At 45.2% G+C, this 25,903-nt stretch overlaps 1 protein-coding gene across 3 annotated transcripts in view; it reads left to right on the forward strand.

Annotated features, from left to right (window-relative positions):
* The window catches only part of LOC137350729 (threonine--tRNA ligase 1, cytoplasmic-like), a 59,032-nt gene that overhangs the window by 16,889 nt on the left and 16,240 nt on the right, over window positions 1–25,903 (forward strand). For all 3 annotated transcript variants that reach the window (XM_068015690.1, XM_068015691.1, XM_068015692.1), the window contains exons 2-8: window positions 97–287; window positions 9,205–9,328; window positions 12,681–12,802; window positions 13,424–13,541; window positions 19,494–19,558; window positions 23,287–23,365; window positions 23,496–23,642. In XM_068015690.1, coding sequence (XP_067871791.1) covers window positions 97–287; window positions 9,205–9,328; window positions 12,681–12,802; window positions 13,424–13,541; window positions 19,494–19,558; window positions 23,287–23,365; window positions 23,496–23,642 — 846 coding nt within the window. The remainder of the gene's footprint in view (window positions 1–96; window positions 288–9,204; window positions 9,329–12,680; window positions 12,803–13,423; window positions 13,542–19,493; window positions 19,559–23,286; window positions 23,366–23,495; window positions 23,643–25,903) is intronic.

Genomic DNA, 25,903 nt, shown 5'->3' on the forward strand with positions numbered 1-25,903 from the left:
TTTGAGCTAAGTTTCTCTGGGGGGGGAATGACTGAACCATCCCTGCTCCTGGGTGCGAAACTGAGGTGTCTGACACTGCTGTGATTGTGCTTTCAGTGCGGTGAGTGGCCGACCTATGTTAAGGGACGTTTACACCTTTATGGGAGCCTCAAACAGGAGCATGATTCCATACTTGGTGAGCGGGCTGCACAGCACACCAGAGTTATCACCATCACGCTGCCAGATGGCATGGAGATTCGTGGGGAAGCGTGGAGGACAACACCTTATCAGGTCGCCTGTCAAATCAGGTAAATCCACAAGGATGTTCCTGTCTGTATTCCAGTCCTTGATCCTTCAGTCCTGTGTTCACACAACGTAAAAATCATATACACAGTCTGGGGCACTTAAAGAAGTCACATTCCACGCTCTGCCTCCAGTCCCAATACTCTTTCCCTGACGGTCACCCTACATACCAACTTACCCAATACCAGTACCCCTCAATCCAGATTTCAAACTCCTCCACTGCCCCTGCCCCACCCATTCAGTTTCATGCAATTATAGAAAGTTTAAGGCACAGAAAGAGGCCACTTGGCCCATCGTGTCTGTGCTGGCCGAAAAATGATCCACCTATTCTAATCCCACCTTCCATCATTTGGTCCGTAGCCCTGCAGTTTGTGGCACTTGAGGTGCATATCCAGACTCCTTTGAATGAGTTGAGGGTCTCTGCCTCAACTACCCTTTCAGGCAGTGAGTTCCAGACCATCACCACCTGCTGGGTGAAAACATTTTTCTGCATCTCCCCTCTAATTTTTCTACCAATCACTTTAAATCTATGCCCCCTCATCACTGACCTCGATGCTAAGGTGAATAGACTCTTCACCTCCACTCTATCCAGGCCCCTCAAAATGTTGTACATTTCAATCAGATCTCCCCTCAGCCTTCTCTGTTCCAAGGAGAACTACCCCAGCCTCATAGAGTTATACAGCACAGAAATAGGCCCTTCGGCCCATCGTGTCTGTGCTGGCCATCAAGCACCTATCTATTCTAATCCCATTTTCCAGCACTTGGCCTGTAGCCTTGTATGCTATGGCGTTTCAAGTGCACATCTAAATACTTGTTAAATGTTGTGAGGGTTGCTACCTCTCCCACCCCTTTAGGCAGTGTGTTCCAGATTCCAACCAGCCTCTGGGTGAAATTTATTTTCCTCAAATCCCCTCTAAGCCTCCTGCCCCTTAGCTTAAATCTATGCCCCCTGGTTACTGATCCCTCTGCTAAGGGAAAAAGTTTCTTCCTATCTATCCTATCAATGCCCCTCATAATTTTGTATACCTCAATCAGGTTCCCCCCTCCCCACCCCCCCCCCCCCCCCCCACCCCCCACCACCCTCAGCCTTCTCTGCTCGAAGGAAAACAACCCTAGCCTATCCAGTCTCTCTTCATAGCTGAAATGCTTCAGCCCAGGCAACATCCTGGTGAATCTCCTCTGCACCCTCACCACTGCAATCACATCCTTCCTATAGTGTGGTGCCCAGAACTGTACATAGTACTCCAGCTGTGGCCTAACTAGCGTTTTATACAGCTCCATCATAACCTCCCTGCTCTTGTATTCTATGCATCAGCTAATATGCCTTCCTAACCACCTTATCTACCTGTGCTGCTGCCTTCAGTGATCTATGGACAAGTACACCAAGATCCCTCTGTACTTCCTAAGGTCCTGCCATCCGTTGTATATTCCCTTGCCTTGTTAGTCATCCCAAAATGCATCACCTCACACTTCTCAAGATTAAATTCCATTTGCCACTGCTCTGCCCATCTTACCAGCCCATCTTTATCGTCCTGTAATCTAAGGCTTTCCTCCTCACTATTTACGACACCACCAATTTTCGTGTCATCTGCGAACTTACTGATCATACCTTCTACATTCACGTCTAAATCATTAATGTACACTACAAACAGCAAGGGTACCAGCACCAATCCCTGCAGTACATCACTGGTTACAGGCTTCCACTTGCAAAAACAACCCTCGACCATCACCCTCTGCCTCCTGCCACTAAGCCAATTTTGGATCCAATTTGCCAAATTGCCCTGGATCCCATGGGCTCTTACCTTCTTAACCAATCTCCCATGCAGGACCTTATCAAAAGCCTTACTGAAGTCCATGTAGACTACATCAACTGCCTTACCCTCATCTACACATCTAGTCATCTCCTCGAAAAATTCAATCAAGTTTGTTAAACATGATCTCCCCCTGACAAAGCCATGCTGACTATCCCTGATTAATCCCTGTCTCTCCAAGTAGAGATTAATCCTGTCCCTCAGAATTTTTTCCCATAGTTTCCCTACCACTGATGTTAGACTCACTGGCCTGTAATTACCTGGTTTATCCCTGCTACCCTTCTTGAATAATGGTACCATATTCGCTGTCCTCCAGTTGTCTGGTACCTCTCCTGTGGCCAGAGAGGATTTGAAAATTTGTGTCAGAGCCCCTGCTGTCTCTTCCCTTGCCTCATATAACAGCCTGGGATACATCTCATCTGGGCCTGGGGATTTATCCACTTTTAAGCCTGCTAAAACAGCTAACACTTCCTCCCTTTCAATGATAATTTTTTCAAGTATATCACAATCCACCTCCCTGATCTCTGCACCTACATCGTCCTTCTCCATTGTGAACACCCCTATACTTTCTATACTCCTCTAGGGCCTCTGCTATTTTCAGCGCTTTGAATCTGCCTATCTAATCTTTCCTCATAGCTGCATCTTTCCAGTCCTGGCAACATCCTCGTAAATCTCCTCTGTACCCTCTCTCATGCAATTACATCCTTTCTGTAATGAGGTGACCGGAACTGTACACAATACTCAAGTTGTGGCCTAACCAATGAGTTATACAGTTCCAGCATAACCCCCCTGTTCTTGTATTCTGTACCTCGACTAATAAAGGAAAGGGTTCCATTTGCCTTCTTAACCACTGTATTGACCCTGTCCTGCTACCTTCAGGGATCTGTGGACATTCACTCCAAGGTCCCTTACTTCCTCTACACTTCTCAGTATTTTCCCATTAATTGTGTATTCCTTTGCCTTGTTTGACCTCGCCAAATGCATCATCTCACACTTCTCCAAGTTGAATCCCATTTGCCATTTTTCTACCCCTCTGACCAGACCATCAATATCTTCCTGCAGCCTACAGCTATCCTCCTCGGAACGCCACTGGAAACAGCCCTCCCGTCGCTAAAACAGCCGTCTGCAATTACCATTTGTTTCCTGCCACTCAGCCAATTTTGTATCCACCTTGCAGCATTTCAAAGGATCCCGTGGGATTTTATTTTTTTTAACCAGTCTGCCATGTGGGACCTTGTCAAAAGCCTTGCTGAAATCCATGTAGACCACATCAACTGCACTACCCTCATCTATCCTTGTTATTTCTTCAAAACATTCGATCAAGTTGGCCAAACAAGATCTTCTCTTAACAAATCCATGCTGACTATCCTTGATTAACCTGTGCCTTTCTAAGTGAAATTTTATCCTGTCTCTCAGAATAGATTCCAATATTTTGCCCACTACTGAGGTTAGACTGATGGCCTGTAATTATTCGGTCTACCCTTCTCTCTTTTTTTAACAGAGGTACAGTGTTAGCAATTCTCCAATCCTCCAGCACCATACCTGTATCCAGTGAGGACTGGAAAATTATGGTCAGACCCTCTGCTATTTCCTCTCTTGCTTCTTTTAACAGCCTAGGATACATTTCATCTGGCCCTGGTGATTTATCAATTTTCAAGGATAGTAGTACCATTAATACTTCCTCTCTCCCTATGTTTATCACATCCAATACTTCACACTCTTCCTCCTTAAGTACAATATCTGCATTGTCCCCTCCTTCTGTGAAGACAGATGCAAAGTGTTAATTAAGAACCATACCAATATCTTCCGCTCCTACACATAGGTTAACTTTTTGGTCTTTTATGGGCCCTAATCTCTCCTTAGTTATCCTCTTACTCTTAATGTATTGATAAAACATCTTTGGGTTCACCTTGATTTTGCTTTGATCTTTCACGCCCTCGATTTGCTTTCCTAATTTCCTTTTTGATTTCACCCCTCCACTTTCTACACTCCTCTCGGCTTTCTGTAGTATTGAATTCTCAGGGTCCAACATAAGCTTTCCTTTTCTGCCTTATCTTACCCTGTAGGCTCCTTGACATCCATGGGGCTCTAGATTTGGCCGCCTCACCCTTTTTCTTTGTGGGAACATGTTTACTCTGAACCCCTTGAATTTCCCTTTGAATGCCTCCCACTGTACTGACACTGATTTACCTTCAAGAAGCTGTTTCCAGTCCACTTTCACTAAATCACTCCTCAGTTTAGTAAAATTGACCTTGCTCAATTGAGAACTGTAACTCCTGTTCTATCTCTGTCCTTTTCCATAATTATGTTAAAATGGACTGAATTATGATCACTAACCCACCAAAATGCTCTCCCACTGCCACTCCTTCCACCTGCCCATCTTCATTTCCTAAAACTGTACCCTCTCTTGTTGGACTTGCTACATACTGGCAAAATTTTCCTGAATGCACCTCAAGAATTCTACTCCCTCAATTCCTTTCACACTAAAACTATCCCAGTTAATATTGGGGTAATTAAAATCCCCTATTACTGCCCTATTCTTGCAAATCTCAGAGATTTGCCTACATATATACTTTTCTATCTCCCTCTGACTGGAGGTCTATAGTACACTCCCAGCAGTGTGATTGTCCCTTTTTTGTTCCTTAGCTCAATCCATATGGCCTCATTTGATGAACCTTCCAACATATTATCCCTCTCACAGCTGTAATAGTTTCCTTGACCAAAATTGCCACTCCCCTCCTTTCTTATCCCGCTCTCTTTTGCGTCTGAAAACCCTGTAACCAGGAACGTTGAGTTGCCATTCCTGTCCCTCCTTAAGCCACGTTTCTGTAATAGCTTTGATATCATACTGCCACGTGTCTATCTGTGCCCTCAGCTCATCTGCTTTATTTGCTATACTCCTTGCACAGAAATAGATACCGTTGAGCACTGCCAAACTTTTTTATTTTCTAACCCTTGTTTCCTCTGTCTTCCAGACATCCATTAATTTTCTGCCTTACATTTTAATTTCTGATTTTGTCCCAGCTAAGTCTACCCTCAGGTCCCCACCTCCCTGTCAAACTAGTTTAAATCCTCCCTAACAGCACTAGCAAAATGTCCCGCTGGGAACTCCGTCCTGGCTCTGTTCAGGTGCTACCTGTCTGGCCTGAAAAGGTCCCATCTCCCGAGTGCCGGTCCCAAAGTCCCAGGAATCTAAAGCCCTCCCTCCTGCACCATCTTTTCAGCCACGCATTCATCTGTCTTATCCTTTATTTCTATACTCACTTGCATGTGGCACTGAGAGTAATCCGGAGATTACTGCTTTTGAGGTCCTGCTTGCTAATTTCTTACTTTGCTCCCTAAATTCTGACTGCAAGACCACATCCCTCTTTCTACCTATATTGTTGGTTCTGATGCGGGCCACGACTGCTGGCTGTTCACCCTTCCCCTTCAGGATGCTCTGCAGCCGCTCAGTGACATCCTTGACCTTGACACCAGGGAGGCAACACACCATTCTGGATTCACGCCTGCGGCCACAGAAACACCTGTCTGTTCCCCTGACTATTGAATCACTTATCAACATCCCCAGCTTGTACACACTACTGAGTCAGCGGCGCTTGAGATGGCTTGGCCATGTGAGCCGCATGGAAGATGGCAGGATCCCCAAAGACACATTGTACAGCGAGCTCGCCACTGGTATCAGACACACCGGCCGTCCATGTCTCCGCTTTAAAGACGTCTGCAAACGCGACATGAAATCCTGTGACATTGATCACAAGTCGTGGGAGTCAGTTTCCAGCGTTCGCCAGAGCTGGCGGACAGCCATAAAGACAGGGCTAAAATGTGGCGAGTCGAAGAGACTTAGTAGTTGGCAGGAAAAATGACAGAGGCGCAAGGGGAGAGCCGACTGTGCAACAGCCCCGACAAACAAATTTCTCTGCAGCACCTGTGGAAGAGCCTGTCACTCTAGAATTGACCTTTATAGCCACTCCAGGCACTGCTTCACAAACCACTGACCACCTCCAGGCGCGTATCCATTGTCTCTCAAGATAAGGAGGCCCAAAGACTATCACTATGGCTCTTCCAGTCTTCCCTGTACCCCACTGAGCAGCTGAGACATCTGTGGTGTCATGGACTTGGTTCTGGCTGCACTCCCCAGGTGAAGCATCACTTTCCTCAGTATTCAAAACTGAATACCTGTTGGAGACTGAGATGCACTCAAGGGTCTCCTGCACTACCTGCCTGATTCTTTTTGACTGTCTGGTGGTGACCCATTCCCCCTCTCCCTGCATACTCTTAAGCTGTGGGGTGACCATATCTATAAACGTACTATCCACGTAGCTCTCATCCTCATGAATGCACCTTTCCTCATATGCATCAACTTGCTCACTGTCCAACTGAATTCATTCTGGTTGCTTGGCACATCCAGTGTTCTCTTTCCTTTCTGAACTGTTTACTGACCTGTCTCACCCTTGACAATTTACTCTGGCTTATCTTGGGCATATGACCTAAGATTCAGTAGTGATAGGTTTTCTTGCATTGGAGGCAGCTCAGAGAAGGTTCACTAGTTTGATTACTGGAATGAAAGGCTTGCCTTTGTTATGATCACCTTTTTCACAGTTGGTATTAATTTTCTCGAGGTAACTTTTAATTTGGGATTTTAATTTTTTTAATGGAAGACAAATGAAAACACCTGGTTTGAGAAGCTGCCAAACAAACCTAGGGTGGTTACAAATCAAAGGGTGGCCCATGTTTATTTAGTAAGGTCATAATGAGAAGTGTGTAGACCCTAAACATTGAAACTTCTGTGAACTGTTTTATGGAGACGGTGTGTCTGCAGCTATCTCAGTCAGGGGTTTAAATTATTCAAATGATTTCCTAAAAGAAAGAGAAGATTTGGAGTTGGAAATAGTTTAAATTGCAATCTGGGACATCCCACATGTACTAGATGGCTGTGGAGATAGATGATGCGGGAGGTAGCTGTTGGGCTTTTGATCTGTGTGCTTGCTGACACAGTCAAGCAGTTGGCTTTTGGAAAGCTGTTGGCTTCAAACAAACAGTTGGCTTTTGGAAGTCAGTTTGACTCTGGAGCAAAGAGGCCATCAGGAACTTTGTTCAAGAAAGGGAATAGGGATAACCCTGGGAATTATAGACCAGTCAGTCTTACGTCGGTAGTGGGCAAATTATTGGAGAGGATTCTGAGAGACAGGATTTATGATTATTTTGAAAAGCATGGTTTGATTAGAGACAGTCAGCATGGCTTTGTGAGGGGCAGGTCATGCCTCACAAGTATTGAATTCTTTGAAGATGTGACAAAACACATTGATGAAGGAAGAGCAGTGGATGTGGTGTATATGGATTTTAGCAAGGCGTTTGATAAGGTTCCCCATGGTAGGCTCATTCAGAAAGTGAGGAGGCATGGGATACAGGGGAAGTTGGCTGTCTGGATACAAAATTGGCTAGCCCATAGAAGACAGAGGGTGGTAGTAGATGGAAAGTATTCAGCATGGAGCTCGGTGACCAGTGGCGTTCCGCAGGGATCTGTTCTGGGACCTCTGCTCTTTGTGATTTTTATAAATGACTTGGATGAGAAGTGGAAGGCTGGGTTAGCAAGTTTGCCAATGACACGACGGTTGCTGGAGTTGTGGATAGTGTGGAAGGCTGTTGTAGGTTGCAACGGGACATTGACAGGATGCAGAGCTGGGCTGAGAAGTGGCAGATGGAGTTCAACCTGGAAAAGTGTGAAGTGATTGATTTTGGAAGGTCAAATTTGAATACAGGCTTAAAGACAGGATTCTTGGTAGTGTGGAGGAACAGAGGGATCTTGGGGTCCATGTCCATAGATCGCTCAAAGTTGCCACCCAAGTTGATAGGGTTGTTAAGAAGACGTATGGTGTGTTGGCTTTCATTAACAGGGGGATTGAGTTTAAGAGCCGCGAGGTTATGCTGCAGCTCTATAAGGCCCTGGTTCGACCACACTTGGAATATTATGTTCAGTTCTGGTCGCCTCATTATAGGAAGGATGTGGAAGCTTTAGAGAGGGTGCAGAGGAGATTTACCAGGAGGCTGCCTGGACTGGAGGGCATGTCTTTACGAAGAAAGATTGAGGGAGCTAGGGCTTTTCTCATTGGAGCGAAGAAGGATGAGAGGTGACTTGATAGAGGGGTACAAGATGATGAGAGGCATAGATAGAGTGGATAGCCAGAGACTTTTTCCCAGGGTGGAAAGGGCTATCACCAGGGCCATAATTTTAAGGTGATTGGAGGAAGGTTTCGGGGAGATGTCAGAGGTAGGTTCTTTACGCAGAGAGTGGTGGGTGCGTGGAATGCGCTGCCAGCGGTGGTGGTAGAAGCAGATACATTAGGGACATTTAAGCGACTCTTGGATAGGTACATGGATGATAGTAGTATGAAGGGTATGTAGGTAGTTTGATCTTAGAGTAGGTTAAAGGTTCGGCACAACATCGTGGGCCGAAGGGCCTGTACTGTGCTGTACTGTTCTATGTTCTATGAACCAGGGATGTTTCTGTTTTGAGGCAGGCCCATGCTTAAGCCATTATCTTATTGAGTGGTGGAGCAGGCTTGAGCCAAATAGCTGCCGACTGCTGCTTATGTAAGTGTGCACTGCCTGTAAACTTCACATAGTCCCTGTAACATAGTCCTTGTCATACTTTGTTGACACCCTTATTATAAAGCATGGTGCAATACCATAGCTAGTCTGCAAGTTATAAATTGCTGTGCTACGAAACTGTTGTAATGTCTTTCAGAGCTCTATTTATAATCGGGATTACAAACTCACTGAGCTTGCTCTTCGTAAGTGTTTGTTTATGACAATGTTACATTTTGGTGAAACAGACCACTCGCAGATGATCGACATGTTGCAGGAATAGTACCATGTCCTCTGGTTCATGGACAACTCTGCAAAATCCAGGACTGCACAATCTGGCTCATGGCCCATAAACACCGCAAATCCAGTTACAATCTTTATGAGCTGGAAACTGAGGGATATGATTGTATACGAGTCTGTTTTGTGTTTACTGCTCAGGATCAAAATCCCCTATACATTTGATAGATCAGGTGTATAAGAGGAAGGTACTAATAAAATATTTTGTTGGTTTGCTCTCTGACTATAGCCGGACATTAGCGGAAAATTCTGTTATAGCCAAGGTTGGTGGTGAGCTGTGGGACCTGGATCGGCCCCTCGAAGGAGACACCAGTCTTGAGCTGTTGAACTTCGAAAACCCAGAGGCGCGAGCTGTAAGTTCCCTGACACTGGTTATTTCAGTTAATCTTTTGATGTAATTTAACAATGTGAAATTATTTTGAAACATACTGTTTGCACATGAACTAATTACTGTAAGAACATAAAAAATAAGAGCAGAGATTGGCCATTCTGCCCCTCGAATGTTCTCCACCATTCCATAAGATCATGGCTGATCTGATTGTGGCCTTATCTCCACTTGTCTCTCAGCCCCCCATAACCCTGACTCCCTTTTAGATCAAGCATCTGTCTAAGTCAGCCTTGAATATACTCAATGCCCCAGCCTCCACTGCTCTCAAGGCAAGAGAATTCCAAAGATTAATGACCCTCTGAGAGAAGAAATCCCTCCTTATCGCCATCTTGAACAGGAGACCCCTTATTTTTGAAACTGTGCCCCATAGTTCTAGATTCCCCCATTAGAGGAAACATCCTCTTAGCAACTACCCTGTCAAGCCCCCTCAGAATCTTATAAGATCACCTCTCATTCCTCTAAACTCCAATGAGTATATCACCCAATCTGCTCAACCTTTCCTGGGATGAAGGGGCTGCCTTATGAGGAATCAGCCTGGTGAACCTTTGTCTGAACTGCTTCCAATGCTAGTATATCCCTCGTTCAGTAAGCAGACCAAAACTGTACTCTAGATGCAGTCTCACCAATGCCTTGTACAGTTGTAACAAGACTTCCCTACTTTTATACTCCATCCCCCTTGCAACAAAAGGCCAACATTCCATTTGCCTTCCTAATTACTTGCTGTATCTGCATGTTAACTTTGTGTGATTCATGTACAAGGACACCCAGATCCCTCTGTATCGCAGCGTAGGCAGTTTCTCTCCACATAAATAATAATCTGCTTTTCTATTCTTCCTGCCAAAGTGGGCAACCTCACATTTGCCCACATTGTATTCCATCTGCCAAATTTTTGCCTGCTTGCTTAATCTATCTATATCCCTTTGCAGACTCCTTATGTCCTCTTCACAACCTACTCTCCTACCTATCTTTGTATCATCCAAAAATTTGGCTCCTATACACTCGGTCCCTTCATTCAAGTCATAAATATAGATTATAACTAGTTGAGGACCCAGCACTGATCCCTGTGGAATTCCACTAGTTACAGTTTGCCAACCTGAAAATGCCCCCTTTGTCCCTACTCCCTTTCCTGTTAGTTAGCTAATCCTTGATCCGTGGTAATATACTACTCCCAACACCATGACATCTTATCTTGCTCTACCTTTTATGTGACACCGTATCAAATGCCTTTTGGAAATCCAAATACACTACATCTACCGGTTTTCCTTTATCCACCCTGCTTGTTACATCCTCAAAGAACTGTAATGAATTTGTCTAACACGATTTCCCTTTTATAAAACTATGTTGATTCTGAAGCCTGGCTTGGGTATAAAATTAAAACCTGATCCGGGCACGAGTGCTTCAATTTTTTTTCATGCCCGACCTGACCCGAACTGAAATGATCAAGCCTGTCATTCGTACAGAAAAAAATGCGTCAAAACGTAGATTAAAAAGAAAACAAAAAAAAAATCCCAACCGCAGCCAACCTGAACCCGACCCAACACGAGCCCAAATGCTGGACACGGAATATAGACCCGACACATGTAGTCGGGTTCGGGTGGGTAGCCAGGCTTTAGTTGACTCTGTCTGATTGCATTATAATTTACTAAATGTCCTGCTACGACTTCCTGAACAATGGATTGTGGCATTTTCCCAATGACAGATGTTAAGCTAACGGGCCAATAGTTTACTGCTTTCTGTCACCTCCCCTTTCTTGAATAGAGGTGTTATATTTGCAGTTTTCCAATCCATTGGAACCTTTCCAGAATCTGGAGAATTTTAGAAGATTACAACCAATGCATCCACAATCTCTCTGGCAACTTCTTTTAAGACCTTAGGATGCAGACCATCAGATCAAGGGGACTTGTCAGCCTTTAGTCCCATTAGTTTTCCTGGTACTTTTTCTCTAGTGATAGTGATTGTTTTAAGTTCCTCCTTCCCCTTTGCCTCTTGATTTTCTGCTGTTCTTGGAATGCTTTTTGTGTCTTCCACTGTGAAGACAGATATAAAATACTTGTTCAAAGTCTCTGCCATTTTGTCGCTTCCCATTATTAATTCCCCAGTCTCATCCTCTAAGGGACCAACACTTAGTTTAGCTACTCTCTTCCTATATATATTTCTAGAAGCTTTACTATCTGTTTTTATATTTCTTGCTAATTCACTCTCATACGCTATTTTCTCCTTTTTTTTAAAGTCATTCTCTGCTGGTTTCTAAAATTTTCCCAATCTTCTGGCCTGCCGCTAATCTTTGCAGCATTGTATGCCTTTTCTTTCAATTTGATGCCAATCTTAATTTCCTTAGTTACCCACGGATGATGCATCCTTCTCAGAATCTTTCTTTCTCAATGGAATATATCTTTGTTGAGAGTTATGAAATATCTCCTTACATGTCTGCCACTCCTTCTCTATTGTCTTGCCTTTTAACTTATTTTCCACTATAGCTAACTTTGTCTTCATACCCATGTAATTGTCTTTATTTAAGTTTAAGACACTAGTTTCAGATCCAAACTTCTCACCCTCAAACTGAATGTGAAATTCTATCATGTTATGATCACTCTTGCCTAGAGGATCCTTTACTATGAGGTCACTTTTTAATCCTGTCTCATTACACGTTACCAGGGCTAAAATAACCTGCTCCTGGATTGGTTCCATAATGTATTGTTTGAAGAAACTGTTCCGAATACACTCTTATGAGCTCATCCTCCAGGCTACCTTTGCCAATTTGATTTGTCCAATCTATATGAAGATTAAAATTGCCCACCTTTCATATAAGCCCCCATTATTTCTTGATTGATATTCTGTCCTACAGTGTAGCTACTGGTAGGGGCCTATAGACTACTCCCACCAGTGACTTTCCTTTGCTATTTCTTATCTCCACCCAAACTGATTCTATATCTTCCGAGCCAAGATCATTTCTTGTAAATATTTTAACTATTTTATACCACTGAGACAGTTAGGATTTTTAAAATCTGGTTTTACTTTACTAGTTGCTCTCTGTAGTTGTGATCACCACAAGGGCAGGAGGGTCATATTACATAATCTGTCACTAAAGTGGATCTGTGTTTAAGGGGTTTATCTCTTTAAAGCCACAAATTCTAATTTCTGGCACATTCTGAAGTCAGTTAAGAACGAATTCCTATGGCAGGAAAAAAAATGGTGCTATTATACGATAATCCCGGAACCACTGAGCCGTGGCTCTTTAACTATATAATTTAACTTAGTTGATGTGTTTTGAGCTGGAATGTGTGTAGCTTGTGGGCTGATCATTGTTTGTCTCGTAGGTGTACTGGCACTCAAGTGCACATGTTCTGGGAGAAGCCATGGAGCAGTATTATGGAGGCTGCCTATGTTATGGCCCACCCATAGAGTCTGGATTCTATTACGACATGTTCCTGGGAGACAGGTAGGATTTTAGTGTTTCTGACAACTTGGGTTTGCTGCTTGGAAAGAGTTTTTCACGTTTGTATTTAAGTAAATCCACGAGTAACTGAAGGAACATGGTGCATCTACACAAAGTTTTAGGACTTCGTGGGGATACCTCCACAGTTGAATAGTACACTGCCACAACCTGGTAAATGTGACAAATTCTGTGTGCTTGAGGTGCCTGAGGGTCACTGACACCATTGGGCCTGTACCCCAGTCCTGGGTCCACTGGGCCTATACCCCTGTAAGATCCATGCCTGGAGAGAAGGAAAAATATTTGGCTCTTTGTCTGTTTCTGATTGAAGCATCTACCAAGTTGCTGCGCTATTTGATTGAACATTTGCTGGCACAGTTGGTTTGAGTTCCCCCATATCTCAGTTGGGTTCTGTGGTGGGACACTTTGTGGCATCAGATCTCTGTATTTCCAATGAAGAGAATCTGTGCGGCTTCCCTGCTAGCTGTTCTGGCTTTGCCTCTTCACTATCCGATCCCCCCTCCCTCGCTGCCGCCATCACCTCTGCACCTTTTCTCCTACCTCTGCTGCTGCTTCCCACCACCATCCCTGCCCTCTCGTCCTCTTAAATAGTCTTCTGTTTCACAGAGGAGTGTCCAGTAACGACTTCCCTTACCTGGAGAATATCTGCAAATCGATCATGAAGGACTGTCAGGTGTTTGAGAGATTGGAGGTCAGCAAGCAGACTTTGCTTGAAATGTTCAAGGTAATGTTCACTATTTGCTGTCCTGTGCTGTGTCTTAACTGCTTTCTGAGAGGATGGATGGTTGGTTGCCAGGTCTCCAAGGTACTACCGTGTAACTGGGGCCTGAAGTGAGGGACGAGTGGTTCAGGGCTCCATTCCCAACTGTGGTGTTTTACAGTCGATCCATGTGTAGATGACTGGGACCAGACTGCGCACTTACTCCTCTGTTCATTTCTGGTCACTGATTCCAAATCCTGGAGGTGGTGCAGAGAAAGGCGCTGCCAAGCTGACCTCTGACCTGAGACCCCTGATGTCCAGGGCCTTGACTTATGAGAAACTTTTGAGTTATAGAATAATTAAACCCAAATTCTGTTTCCAGACTGGAAGACAGAGACACCAAGTACAAGACTGAGGAAGCCCTTCAGTGGTCAAAACTGGGAATGGGCAGCAGACTGGAAGCAGAATACCTGGCATCAAATAACAGGCAGCTGAAGCCTGTGTACAGGGGCTTGTAGATTTCGGAGAACAGATCAGCTCAATGACGAATGGTCTCTGTTATTGGAATTTAACTTTGTGAGGTAGTACCAAGTCCCTAAGTGGGGTTCTGGATTACACCTATCTTGAAATGTCCTCAAATGAATGCAAAATACTGCAGATGCTGGAAATCTGAAATAAAAACAAGAAATGTGGGAAATACTCGGGAGGTCTGGCAGCATCTGTGGAGAGAGAAGCAGAGTTAATGTTTCAGGTCAGTGACCCTTCATCAGAACTGGCAAAGGTTATAAATGTAATAGGTTTTAAGCAAATAAAGTGGGGGTGGGGCAAGAGATAACAAAAGGCAAGGTGTTGACAGGACAAAGGGTCACAGAGAATAACTGACCAGAACGTCATGGAGCAAAGGCAAACAGTATGTTAATGGTGTGCTGAAAGACAAAGCGTTAGTGCAGAGAGGGTGTTAAGAACAAAGAACAGCACAGGAACAGGCCATTCGGCCCTCCAAGCCTGCGCCGATCTTGATGCCTACCGAAACTAACACCTTCTGCACTTCCGGGGCCCAAATCCCCCTATTCTCTTCCTATTCATATATTTGTCAAGACGTCTCTTAAACGTCGCTATCGTATCTGCTTCCACCACCTCCCCTGGCAGCAAGTTCCAGGCACTCACCACCCTCTGTGTAAAAAAAACTTGCCTCACACATCCCCTCTAAACTTTGCCCCTCGCACCTTAAACCTATGTCCCCTAGTAACTGACTCTTCCACCCTGGGAAAAAGCATCTGACTATCCACTCTGTCCATGCCGCTCATAACTTTGTAAACCTCTATCATGTCGCCCCTCCACCTCCGTCATTCCAGTGAAAACAATCCGAGTTTTTCCAACCTCTCCTCATAGCTAATGCCATCCAGACCAGGCAACATCCTGGTAAACCTCCTCTGTACCCTCTCCAAAGCCTCCACGTCCTCTGGTAGTGTGCCGTATGCCTTCTTGACTACCTTATCCACCTGCGTTGCCACTTTCAGTGACCTGTGGACCTGTACGCCCAGATCTCTCTGCCTGTCGATACTCCTAAGGGTTCTGCCATTTACTGTATACCTCCCACCTACATTAGACCTTCCAAAATGCATTACCTCACATTTGTCCCGATTAAACGCCATCTGCCATTTCTCCGCCCAAGTCTCCAACCGATCAATATCCTGCTGTATCCTCTGACAATCCTCATCATTATCCGCAACTCCACCAACCTTTGTGTCGTCCGCAAACTTACTAATCAGACCAGCTACGTTTTCCTCCAAATCATTTATATATACCACAAACAGCAAAGGTCCCAGCACTGATCCCTGCGGAACACCACTAGTCACATCCCTCCATTCAGAAAAACACCCTTCCACTGCTACCCTCTGTCTTCTGTGACTGAGCCAGTTCTGTATCCATCTTGCCACCTCACCTCTGATCCCTGTGTGACTTCACCTTTTGCACCAGTCTGCCATGCGGGACCTTGTCAAAGGCTTTACTGAAGTCCATATAGACAACATCCACCGCCCTTCCCTCATCAATCATCTTCATCACGTCCTCAAAAAACTCAATCAAATTAGTAAGACACGACCTCGCCTTCACAAAACCATGCTGTCTCTCGCTAATAAGTTCGTTTGTTTCCAATTGGGAGTAAATCCTGTCCCGAAGAATCCTCTCTAATAATTTCCCTACCACTGACATAAGGCTCACCGGCCTATAATTTCCTGGATTATCCTTGCCACCCTTCTTAAACAAAGGAACAACATTGGCTATTCTCCAGTCCTCTGGGACCTCACCTGTAGCCAATGAGGATGCAAAGATTTCTGTCAAGGCCCCAGCAATTTCTTCCCTTGCCTCCCTCAGTATTCTAGGGTAGATCCCATCAGCCCCTGGGGACTTATCTACCTTAACTGACCGAAAAATGAACAGCTCTGGCCCAAAGCACAAACATGACAAAAAAAGTGGGTAGGCACATGGTAAAAAAAAATGAATGATGAAACAAACTGAAATAAAATAAACAAAAAATAATAAAAAAAGAAAAAATAACTAAAAATAAAAAGGGGGGCCCGTCAAGCTCTGAAATTATTGAACTCTGTTCAATCCGGCAGGCTGTAGTGTGCCTAATCGGTAAATGAGATGCTGTTCCTTGAGCTTGCGTTGATGTTCACTGGAACACTGCAGCAAGCCCAGGACAGAGATGTGAGCATGAGAGCAGGGGCATGTGTTAAAATGGCAAGCGACTGGAAGCTCGGAGTCATGCTTTCGGACTGAGCGGAGACGTTCTGCAAAGCGGTCACCCAATGTAGAGGAGACCACATTGTGAGCAGTGAATACAGTATACTAAATGGAAAGAAGTACAAGTAATCGCTGCTTCACCTGAAAGGAGTGTTTGGGGCCTTGGATAGTGAGGAGAGAGGTAAATGGACAGGTATTACACCTCCTGCGATTGCATGGGAAGGTGCCGTGGGAAGGGGACGAGGTGTCGGGGGTAATGGAGGAGTGGACCAGACTGTTGCGGAGGGAAAGATTCCTTCGGAATGCTGACAGTGGAAGATGCGTTTGGTAGTGGCATCACGCTGGAAATGGCAGAGGATGATCCTTTGGATGTGGAGGCTGGTGGGGTGGAAAGTGAGGACAAGGGGAACCCTGTCGCAGTTCTGGGAGGGAGGGGAATGGGTGAGGGTAGAGGTGCGGGAAATGAGCTGGACATAGTCGAGGGCCCTGTCAACCACAGAGGGGGGAATCCTTGGTTGAGGAAAAAGGAAGACATATCAGAAGTGCTGTCGTGGAAGGTTGCATCATCAGAGCAGATGCGTCGGAGACGGAGAAACCGGGAGAATGGAATGGAGTCCTTACAGGAGGCAGTGTGTGAAGAAGTGGAGTCGAGGTAGCTGTGGGAGTCTGTGGGCTTACAATGAATATTAGTAGACAGCCTACCCCAGAGATGGAGACCGAGAAGTCGAGGAAGGGGAGTGTCGGAGATGGACCATATAAAGATGGGAGAAGGGTGGAAATTGGAAGTGAAGTTGTTGAAGTTTTCCAGTTCGGGGTGGGAGCAGGAAACAGCACCGATACAGTCATCAATGTACCGGACAAAGAGTTGGGGATGGGGCCTGAGTAGGACTGGAACCAGGAATGTTCGACATATCCCACAAAAAGACAGGCATAACTAGGACCCATGCGGGTACCCATAGCAACACCTTTTATTTGAAGGAAGTGAGTGGAGTTGAAGGAGAAGTTGTTCAATGTGAGAACAAGTTCAGCCAGGCGGAGTAGGGTGGTGGTGAATGGGGACTGGTTGGGCCTCTGTTCAAGGAAGAAGCGTAGAGCCCTCAAACCATCCTGGTGGGGGATGGAGGTGTAGAGAGATTGGAAGTCGATAGCGAAGAGGAGGTGTTTGGGGCCAGAAACTGACAATTGTCAAAATGCCGTAGGGCGTCAGGAGTCCTGGATGTAGGTGGGAAGAGACTGAACCTGGGGAGATAAGATAGAGTCAAGATATGAGGAAATAAGTTCAGTGGGGCAGAAACAGGCTGAAACAATGGGTCTGCCGGGACAGTCCTGTTTGTGGATTTTGGGAAGGAGGTAGAAGTGGGCTGTCCGGGGTTGCAGGACTGTGAGGTTGGAAGCTGTAGAGGGAAGATCTCCAGAGGAGATGAGGTCAGTGACAGTCCTGTGGACAGTAGCTTGATGTTCAATGGTGGGGTCATGGTCCAGGGGGAAGTAGGAACAAGTGTCTGAGAGTTGGCGCTGAGCCTCTGCAAGGTAGAGGTCGGTACGCCAGACCAACAACAGCACCACCCTTGTCTGCAGGTTTGATGACAATGTCGGGGTTAGACCTGAGAGAACGGAGTGCAGCAAGTTCATAGGGGGACAGGTTAGAGTGAGTGAGGGGGGGCAGAGAAATTGAGATGACCAGTGTCTCGCCGACAGTTTTCAATGGAAAGATCAAGAGCGGGTAAGAGGCCGGGGGAGGGGTCCAGGTAGAGGGAGAATGCTGGAGGCGGGTGAATGGGTCTGCTGGTCGGGGGGAGGACTCCTAGTCAAAGAAGCGAGCCCGGAGGCGAAGGCAACGGAAGAAGAGCTCAACGTCGTGCCGAGCGGGAAAATCATTGTGATGGCAGTGTAAGGGGATAAAATTGAGTCCTTTGCTGAGTACAGAACACTCAGCATCAGAGAGGGGAAGGTCAGAGGGTATAGTGAATACACGGTCAGATCAGAAGGAGTGGGGTCAGAGGGAAGTGAAGGGGAAGAAGGATCTGGAGGGGCATTAGTCCCCATCAGCTGCTGGAGCTTGCGTTCCTTAACGTCTGAAAGGAAGAAAAAAGTTCTTGGTTAATGCATCGGATAAGACAAAGGATGAAATAAAACTGCGGAGTAGAACAGCTTTGAGATAAGGTGAGGCGGTGTTTCTGGAGAGAGAGGTTCAGTGTGTACGTATGGCGGCGCATGGCACTGAATGTGGATCCCAGGATGCGGCGAGAACAGCAGTCCGAGGAACGTTTTATTTCTCGGAGATACCTGTAATCCTGGGTGGATTCAAAACATGAAGGATGAAACTTCAGTTGGAATCCACATGGAATAAGTCGGATCCGGAGACGGTCACTGAGGAAGGAGATGTGGCTGTGAAAACGAGTTTTGGTAGACACTTTATCAAATACCAGGAAGGAAATAGAAAGCAATGAAGATGAAAAAGGTAAAAGAGATGAATGAAAATCCCATCCCATCTCCTGCGATTGCATGGGAAGATCTTGATCTTTTCATTGAAAACTGACTCCGAGCTTCCGGTTGCTTTCCATTTTAACACCCCCCCCCCCCCACCTGCTCTCATGCCCACATATATATATATATATATTTATATATACCTGGCATTGCTGCAGTGTTCCAGTGAACATCAACGCAAGCTCGAGGAACAGCATCTCATTTACCAATTAGGCACACTACAGCCTGCCGGACTGAATTCAATAATTTCAGAGCAAAACGGGCTCCCCTTTTTATTTTTAGTTATTTTTTCTTTTTTATTATTTTTTGTTTATTTCAATTTGTTTCATCATTCATTTTTTTATCATGTGCCTACCCACTGTTTTTGTCATGTTTGTGCTTTGGGCCAGGGCTGTTCATTTTTCTGTCAGTTAACACCCTCTCTGCACTAACGCTCTGTCTTTGAACACACCATTAACATACTTTGCTCCATGACCTTCCGTCCGGTCAGTTATTCTCTGTGACTCTTTGTCCTATCAACACCTTTTCTTTTGTTATCTCTTGCCCCACCCCGCTTTATTTGCTTAGAATCTATTACATTTATAACCTTTGCCAGTTCTGATGAAGGGTCACTGACCTGAAACATTAACTCTGCTTCTGTCTCCACAGATGCTGCCAGACCTGCTGAGTATTTCCCACATTTCTTGTTTGAATTTTCCTCCTACTGTTTTAGCTGTTGGTGATTGTTTTTTTCTCTCTCAGTACAACAAGTTTAAGGTACGGATATTAAATGAGAAGGTTGACACACCGACTACCACAGTGTACAGGTGAGGAGGGGCATGGTTTAATAATTTACCTGTGATTTGGGGTGGGGTTTTGTTCTAGATTGAATAAATATCGCATCAGAATCTGGAACATTTGGCTTTTGTGTTTCAGCTGAAAATTTAGGATCTATCAAGAATCTGTCCTTGGTCCCCTTCTATTTCTCAAATACATACAGTCCCTTGGTGACATCATCCGAAAACACAGCTTCAGTTTTCACGTATGCTGATGATGCCCAGCTCTACCTCACCACCACCTCTCTCAAATCCTCCACTGATGCTAAATTATCAGACTCATTGACAGCCATTACTGCCTGCACAGAAATCTCCTCCAATTAAACATTGGGAAGACTGAAGCCATTGTCGTTGGTCCACACTACAAGGTCCATTCTTTAGCTACTGACTCCATCCCTCTCCCTGGCAACTGTCTGAGGATGAACCACACTGTTTGAAACCTTTGACCCCGAGATGACCTTCTGACCACATGTTTGCACCATCATTATGCCTATTTCCAGCTTTGTGACATTGTTGGACTCTGCCCTGCCTCAGCTCATCTGCTTAAACCCACCTTCAAGCCTTTGTTACCTCTAGACTTGACTATTGTAATGCATTCCTGGTCAATCAACCATGTTCTACCATCTGTAAACTTGTTGTCATCTTGTGTCCAAGCTCTCACCAAGTTCCAGTACTGAAGACCTGTGCTCCAGAACTTGTTGCGCCAGTAGCCAAGCTGTTCCAGTACAGCTACAACACTGGCATTTACCCGACAATATAGAAAATTGCCCAGGTATGTCCTGTGCACAAAAAGCAGGACAAGTCCAACCCAACCAATTACCGCTCCATCAGTCTACTTTCAATCATCAATAAAGTGATGGAAAGTGTCATCGACAGTGCTATCAAGCAGCATTTGCTTAGCAATAACCTGCTCAGTGATGCTCAGTTTGGGTTCCGCAAGGGCCACTCAGCTCCTGACCTCATTACAGCCTTGGTTCAAACGTAGACAAAAGAGCGGAACTCGAGGTGAGAGTGACTGCCCTTGACATCAAGACAGTATTTGCCCGAGTATGGCATCAAGGAGCCCTAACAACACTGGAGTCAATGGGAATTGGGGGAAAACTCTCCACTGGTTGGAGTCGTACCTAGCACAAAGGAAGGTGGTTGTGGTTGTTGGAGGTCAATCATCTGAGCTCCAGGACATCACTGCAGGAGTTCCTCAGGGTAGTGTCCTGGGCCCAAACATCTTCAGCTGCTTCATCAATGACCTGCCTTCAATCATAAGGTCAGAAGTGGGGATGTTCGCTGATGATTGCACAATGTTCAGCACCATTCGTGACTCCTCAGAATACTGTAGCAGTCCATGTAGAAATGCAGCAAGACCTGGACATTATCCAGGCTTGGGCTGATAAGTGGCAAGTAACATTTGTGCCACACAAGTGCCAGGCAATGATCATCTCCAACAAGAGAGAATCTAACCATCTCCCCTTGACATTCAATGGCGATGCTGAATACCCCACTATCAACATCCTGGGGTTATCATTGACCAGAAACTGAAGTGGAGTAGCCATATAAATACCGTGGCTACAAGAGCAGGTCAGAGGCTAGGAATCCTGAGGCGAGTAACTCACCACCCGACTCCCCAAAGCCTGTCCACCATCTACAAGGCACAAGTCAGGAGTGTGATGGAATACTCTCCACTTGCCTGGATGGGTGCAGCTCCAACAACACTCAAGAAGCTCGACACCATCCAGGACAAAGCAGCCCACTTGATTGGTACCCCATCTACAAACATTCACTCCCTCCACCACCGACACACAGTGGCAGCAGTGTGTTCCATCTACAAGATGCACTGCAGCAACGCACCAAGGCTCCTTCGACAGCACCTTCCAAACCTGCGACCTCTACCACCTAGAAGGACAAGAGCAGTAGATGCATGGGAACATCACCACCTGCAAGTTCCCCTCCAAGCCACACACCATCATGACTTGGAACTATCTCACCGTTCCTTCACTGTCACTGGGTCAAGATCCTGGAAATCCTTTCCTAACAACACTGTGGGTATACCTACCCCACATGGAGTGCAGCGGTTCAAGAAGGCAGCACACCACCACCTTCTTGGGCAATTAGGAATGGGTAATAAAATCAATGCCCACATCCCATGAACGAATAATAAAAACAAAGATCCACCACCCCTGTGCTCATTGATCTGCATTGGATCCTGGTTAAACAATGCCTAATTTTAAAATTCACATCCTTGTTTTCAAATCCCTCCATGGCCTCGCATCTCCCTACCTCTGTAATCTCCTCCAGCCCCACAACCATCCATGATATCAGCACTCCTCTAATTTTAGCCTTTTGAGCATCCCCAATTTTGATTGTTCCATCATTGGTCGCCATGTCTGCAGTTTCCTGGGCCCTAATCTCTGGAATTCCCTCCCTAAACCTTTCCACCCGCCACTTCTCTCTCCTGCTTTAAGATGCTCCTTAAAACCTACCTTGTTTTCTGCCCTAATATCTCCTTATATAGCTTGGTGTCGCATTTTGTTTTGTAATGCTCTTGTGAAGTGTCTTGGGACATTTTATGATGTTAAAAGTGCTATAAATATAAGTTGTTGTAAACTTGGGGAGTGAGGTGGTAAAGGGAGACAGAGAGGGGGTAGGGGAGGCAACAATTCAGCGTGAATTTGAATCCACAAATAATATGGTTCACAGTTTAAGTATTAAACGATCTGTCCACTGGTTTTGTCCTGTGGGCTCGGAACTGAGATTGGAAAATTATTGGGTGCTTTCAGTGCAGGCTGTTCACTGATGATGGTCTGTCTGTCTGTCTGTCAGTCTGCAACTGGGAATTGAAATTTCCCATTCCCAAAGATTTATAACTTTAAAAAGAGACCCAACTATTGACATTCCTTAAAACATATCAAATTATCCCAGTGATGCTTATTCTTGATTTCTAAATATTTTGAGTCTGATAACATCATCACTGTATGTGGCTGGGACTGGTTACTGAGTGTGAGAGAGTGCCCAGTTTTTGCAAGCATGTTACTAACTTGAAAGCTGTATTCATTCACCTGCTCTCTCAGTAACCCCTGGTTCTAATGACCCTTTGCATTTACTGGTCTTTTAATGTTATGACCAATTGTGCAACTTGGCCGCGGCGCTGTGGCTGTTGCTGCCAGATTGGGGTCAGTGTTGGGTTAAAAAGCAACAGGATGGAGTGAAAGATGGGCATAGTTTCCCCAACAGGAACACATGACCTTGCAGTAGGTCATTGCCTGAGATTTTGTTACCAATCACTCAGAAGTGTGGGCTTGTACAACGAGTGCCAGCAACCCTGACCATAGGGGCCATCACAGCTGACTCCAAAATAAAAGCAAAATACTGTGGATGTTGGAAATCTGAAATAAAAACAGAAAGTTCAGAAAGTACTCAGCAGGTCTGGCAGCAACTGTGGAGAGAGAAAGAGTTGAAGTTTCAGGTCTGTGACCTTCCATCAGAACTCAGTTCTGGTGAAAGGTCACAGACCTGAAACATTAACAGCTGACACGACACTCCTGACACATACACATGCCCTTTCTTGTGGGAGTCACTGTTAGAGAGAGAGGAAAGACTGCTGCATTCCTTCCCTAACCCAGTAGCCTAGGCCAGTTGTAGCTTCGCAATCTCCAGGCTGAGATCAGTCACCTTGGCAGAGACCCTGACCCAGCTGACCCTGGTCTGACTCTGCTCTCTCACAGGTGCGGCCCATTGATCGATTTGTGCAGGGGACCCCATGTCAGGCACACAGGCAAGATTAAAGCCTTGAGAATTTATAAGGTGAGAGAATGCATGATCTCCAATCCCAGTCCAAGGAAATACTGTTAATTTTAACATAAATAGCACAAAATTATTTTTGAAATTGGAGTGAGTTTAATACAAAGGTAAACTCGTGTTTGTAAATTTACAGAACTCCTCGACGTACTGGGAAGGAAAGTCCAACATGGAGACTCTGCAGAGAATCTACGGGATCTCATTTCCTGACAGCAAGATGCTGAAGGAATGGGAGCGATTGCAGGAGGAAGCCAAGAACCAGGACCACAGAAAGATTGGACGGGTATGGGAAATATTCTGTGTTTTGGAGATTTAGGGTTAACAATAACATGCAAATCAGTGCAGCGAGCCAAACCTTGTTAGAGACTTGAGAACAGCAGAAAAGAGGAAGTATGTTCATTTGTAGAGCTTGGACAATGCAAGTGTGAGAAAGGAGAAGGCAGTTCTGTCCACTGCAAGCCAACGGGTCCCACACAGGCATTGCAAATAATGTTTTCTGGCTGTTTTAATATCATTTCTTTTAATCCGGAGGTCTGCATCTTTATAAAAATAATGAGAAAATGCTGGAAATAGTCAGCGGGTCAGGCAGCATCTGTGGAGAGAGAACATTTCAGGTCTGTGAGTTTTTGTCAGAACTGGAAAAAGTTAGAAGTTTAAAAGGTTTTAAGCAAGAACAGAGACAGGGAAAGGGGGCATGGGAGGAAAGAACAAAAGGGAAGGTCTGTGATAAGGTTAGAGGCAGGAGAGATTAAATGACAAAAGGGATGATGGTGCAAGGCAAAGGGGATTGTAATGGGATAAGTTTTCAAAACAAAAAAGGCCTATAGACGGTATAAATGGCAGAGCAGAATCGTTACCAACAGCTGCTGTCTGTAATAATTGGGAGCTGTGTTGACGATCTGAAATTGTTGAACTCAGTATTAAGTCCGGAAGACTGTAATTACCTAATTGAAAGATGAGGTGCTGTTCCTAGGGTGTCACTGGAACAGTGTCGGAGGTCGAGGATGGAGAAGTCAGAGTGGGACAGAAAATTAAAATGACAGACTAACAGAAGCTCAGGTCACGCTTGCGAACTGAATGGAGATGTTCCACAAAGCTATTGCTCAGTTTCTGCCTAGTATGGAGGGAACTGCATTGCGATCAGCGAGTACAGTATACAAAATTGACAAATACTGGTAATCACTGTTTCACCTGCAAGAAGTGTTTGGGGCCTTAGATGGTGAGATGAGAGGAGATAAAATGGCAGGTGTTGTATCTCCGTCACTTATGTGAAAAGATGCCATGCGAAGGTGAGGTGTGTTGGAAATGATTGAAGACATCTCTTTCTGTCTTGCTCTGCCTCTGTCACAAGTTTTTCTCACTTAAAGAAAAATACATTTCCTTTCTAGGTTTACTGGGCAGAGAGGAAGAGCTTCCAACTCTGGACATATTCCCAGAGGTTTCATTACATGACCACCTGCCTCCAACCATCCCACCTCATCAAACAACCTTTTTCCCCATCTCCAGTATTTCTATAATAAAAGTGTTCAAGGAAAATTGGGAAAACGAACCTTTTTTAAATTCCCAGTGATTTTATTCCTGGGTTTGCTTGCAGCAGTCCAGATTAATTATTAATTCCTATCGATATCAGGACAATCCCAGAGGATTGGCAACCTGAAAGACAGGCCTACCTGCTATCATTCATAAACAGACTGTACCATCGGGTCATGGGGTAGTTTTGTACATTGGGGACCAAATATTAGAACCATAGAAGAATTATGGCACAGAAGGAGGCCATTCAGCCCATCGAGTCCGTGCCGGCTGAAAAAACTAGCCGCCCAATCTAATCCCACCTTCCAGCACCTGGTCCATAGTCTTGCAGGTTACAGCATGTCAGGTGCATGTCCAGGTACCATTTAAAAGAATTGAGGCTTTCTGCCTCCACCACCATTCCTGCCAGTGAATTCCAGAAACCCACCACCCTCTCGGTGAAAAAGTGTTTCCTCATGTCCCCTCTAATCCTTCTACCGATCACCTTAAATCTGTGCCTCCTGGTAATTAAACTCTCCGCTGGAGAAAACAGGTCCTTCCTGTCTACTCTATCTAGGCCCCTCATAACTTTGTGCATCTCAATTAAGTCATCCCTCAGCCTCTTCTGTTCCAAGGAAAACAACCTTCGCCGATCCAATCTTTCCTCATAGCTGCAACATTCTTGTTAAATGTCTTCTGTACTCTCTCCAGAGTAATTATGTCCTTCCTGTAATGTGGTGACCAGAACTGTACGCAATACTCTAGCTGTGGCCTAACCAACATTTTATATAATTCCAGCATCACATTCCCGCTTTTGTATTCTATACCTCGACCAGTAAAGGAAAGTATTCCATATGCCTTTTTCGCCACTCTATCTACCTGTCCTGCCACCTTCAGGAACCTGTGGACATGCACTCCAAGGTCTCTCACTTCTTCTACCTCTCTCAATATCCTCACGTTTACTGTGTATTCCCTCGCTTTGTTTGCCCTCCCCAAGTGCATTACCTCACACTTCTCTGGATTGAATTCCATTTG

Source organism: Heterodontus francisci, chromosome 35 (assembly GCF_036365525.1).
Source record: "Heterodontus francisci isolate sHetFra1 chromosome 35, sHetFra1.hap1, whole genome shotgun sequence".
In the NCBI taxonomy this organism is placed as follows: Eukaryota; Metazoa; Chordata; class Chondrichthyes; order Heterodontiformes; family Heterodontidae; genus Heterodontus; species Heterodontus francisci.